Consider the following 2,110-nt stretch of genomic DNA (forward strand, 5'->3'; position numbering starts at 1 on the left):
CCTCCTACCACCAAATTTTTTTTTTTTTTTTTTTTTGAGATAACCTTGCTCTGTCACCCAGGCTGGAGTGCACTGGCGTGGTCTCCACTCACTATAACCTCCACCTCCTGGGTTCAAGCAATTCTCCTACCTCAGCCTCCCGAGTAGCTGGGACTACAGATATGTGCCACCATGCCTGGCTAATTTTTGTATTTTTAGTAGAGATGAGGTCTCTCCATGTTGGCCAGGCTAATCTCGAACTCCTGACTTCAAGTGATCTGCCCCCTTCAGCCTCCCAAAGTGCTGGGATTACAGGCATGAGCCACCACGCCCAGCCCCTACCACCAAATTTTAACAGCATCAACTAAGTTCCAGGTGCTTTAGCCAGAGGAGACCGATTTTCCATGTTCTCCCACCAACATAATAATTCCAGCAACTTTTGGCCCATTGTACGGAAGGGCTTGGTATGAGCAGTCTGCCCATTTTACAGACGGTAAACTGAGGCCAGGACAAGGAGCTCACCTTAAAGATGTACATGCTCTGCACCACCACGGGCATCTGGAGGCCCAGACTTCTGGCCAAGGTCTGGAGGGGGGCAAAGGTCATGCTGCCAGCCTGCCACACATGGCCCAGCCTCCTGGCCCTCACCCCCACCTCTGCTCACCTGCACCTTGGGGGAGTGCGTGATGCTCTTGAAGACAGGGTCGTGGGCGTGCAGAGCTGCGGGACAGAAGGTGGCTGTCAGCGCCATCTCAGGCCCATGTGTCCCTCCACACCCAGCTCTGGGCACCCACACTCAGGCTCACTTTGACGTTCTCATCTATTTTGTATGCATTAACCCTTCTTCCTGTTTACAACCGAGTAATGGGCTCCACGGGAGCCTTCCCCCCACCCAGGCCCTATGCCACCCATGCCCTTATTCTTGACCTTCTGGCCATCTGGGAAGCTCAGTCCAGCCCCGAATCCCCACCCCGCACAGATGGCTAAGGGCTCCTTGGCGCCAATCATGTGAAGCAATCTTGGTGCCACCATTTGCTCTGTGTGACCTCGGGTAACCATTTCTCTCCTGTGAGCCTCAGTTTCCTCTTTTGTCAAAAGAGGATTAGAAGCACCTGGGAGGCAGGGCTGCTGTGGGACTCGATGGGCTAATGAATGTGCAGGGACAGCCCAGGGCCTGGCATGGGATAGTCCCTCATTGTCATAAACAGAAGATTGAATACATTTAATGCCACTGAGCCACGTACTGTTTTTTTTTTTTTTGAGATAGAGTCTCGCTCTGTCACCCAGGTTGGAATGCAGTGGTACAATCTCAGCTCACTGCAACCCTCACCTCCTGGATTCAAGCAATTCTCCTGCCTCTGCCTCCTGAGCAGCTGGGACTACAGGCGTCCGCCACCATACCCAGCTAATTATTGTATTTTTAATAGAGATGGGGTTTCACCATATTGGCCAGGCTGGTCTCAAACTCCTGACCTTGTGATCCACCTGCCTTGGCCTCCCAAAGTGCTGGGATTACAGACGTGAGCCACCATGCTCGACCGAGTTACGTACTTTAAAGCGGTTATCATGGTATGGTAAATCTTACATGTATTTTACCACAACTTGTCTACAAGCCTACCATGATATAACTTCAGGTTTAACAATAAGCTTTCCAGGCCAAGTGCAGTAGCTTATGCCTATAATCCCAGCATTTTGGGAGGCCAAGGCAGGAGGATCACTTGAGCCCAGTAGTTGAAGACCAGCCTAGGTAACATAATGAGACCTCATCTCAATTTTATTTTACAAAATAAATAAGCAGTCTACAACACAAATTATAATGTACGATCCTAAAGAAAAAATATGAGGATTTTCTTAATTGACTTTGGGGTGTCAGAATAGGGACCCTGTCAGCAGGTCAGATGCCCCTTAGGGTGGCTCCAGGGAGCACTGGACCCAGGAGCTCCCCCAGGCCAGGCAGTAGAGAGTGGAAGTTTCAGCCTACACATGCCCATCTGTTGGGGGGAATCAGGTGACCCCCTATCCCCAGTGCTGTGGCAGCAGTGTCATGATTAGACCAGAGGGGAGCCTGCAGCCACAAATGCCATTCACCTGACCACTAACTTACTATAGGCTTTCTTTTTTTTTTTTTTTT

The 2,110-nt window shown here is 50.5% G+C and overlaps 1 protein-coding gene across 1 annotated transcript in view; it reads right to left on the minus strand.

Moving 5' to 3' along the window:
- The window catches only part of PHYHD1 (phytanoyl-CoA dioxygenase domain containing 1), a 10,975-nt gene that overhangs the window by 5,933 nt on the left and 2,932 nt on the right, over positions 1–2,110 (minus strand). The window contains exons 4-5 of the mRNA XM_011931447.1: positions 644–699; positions 502–564 (exon numbers count right to left, since the gene is read on the minus strand). Of these exons, the coding sequence (XP_011786837.1) occupies positions 502–564; positions 644–699 (119 nt within the window). The remainder of the gene's footprint in view (positions 1–501; positions 565–643; positions 700–2,110) is intronic.

The sequence above is a fragment of the Colobus angolensis genome, unplaced genomic scaffold, assembly GCF_000951035.1.
Source record: "Colobus angolensis palliatus isolate OR3802 unplaced genomic scaffold, Cang.pa_1.0 Scaffold9, whole genome shotgun sequence".
In the NCBI taxonomy this organism is placed as follows: Eukaryota; Metazoa; Chordata; class Mammalia; order Primates; family Cercopithecidae; genus Colobus; species Colobus angolensis.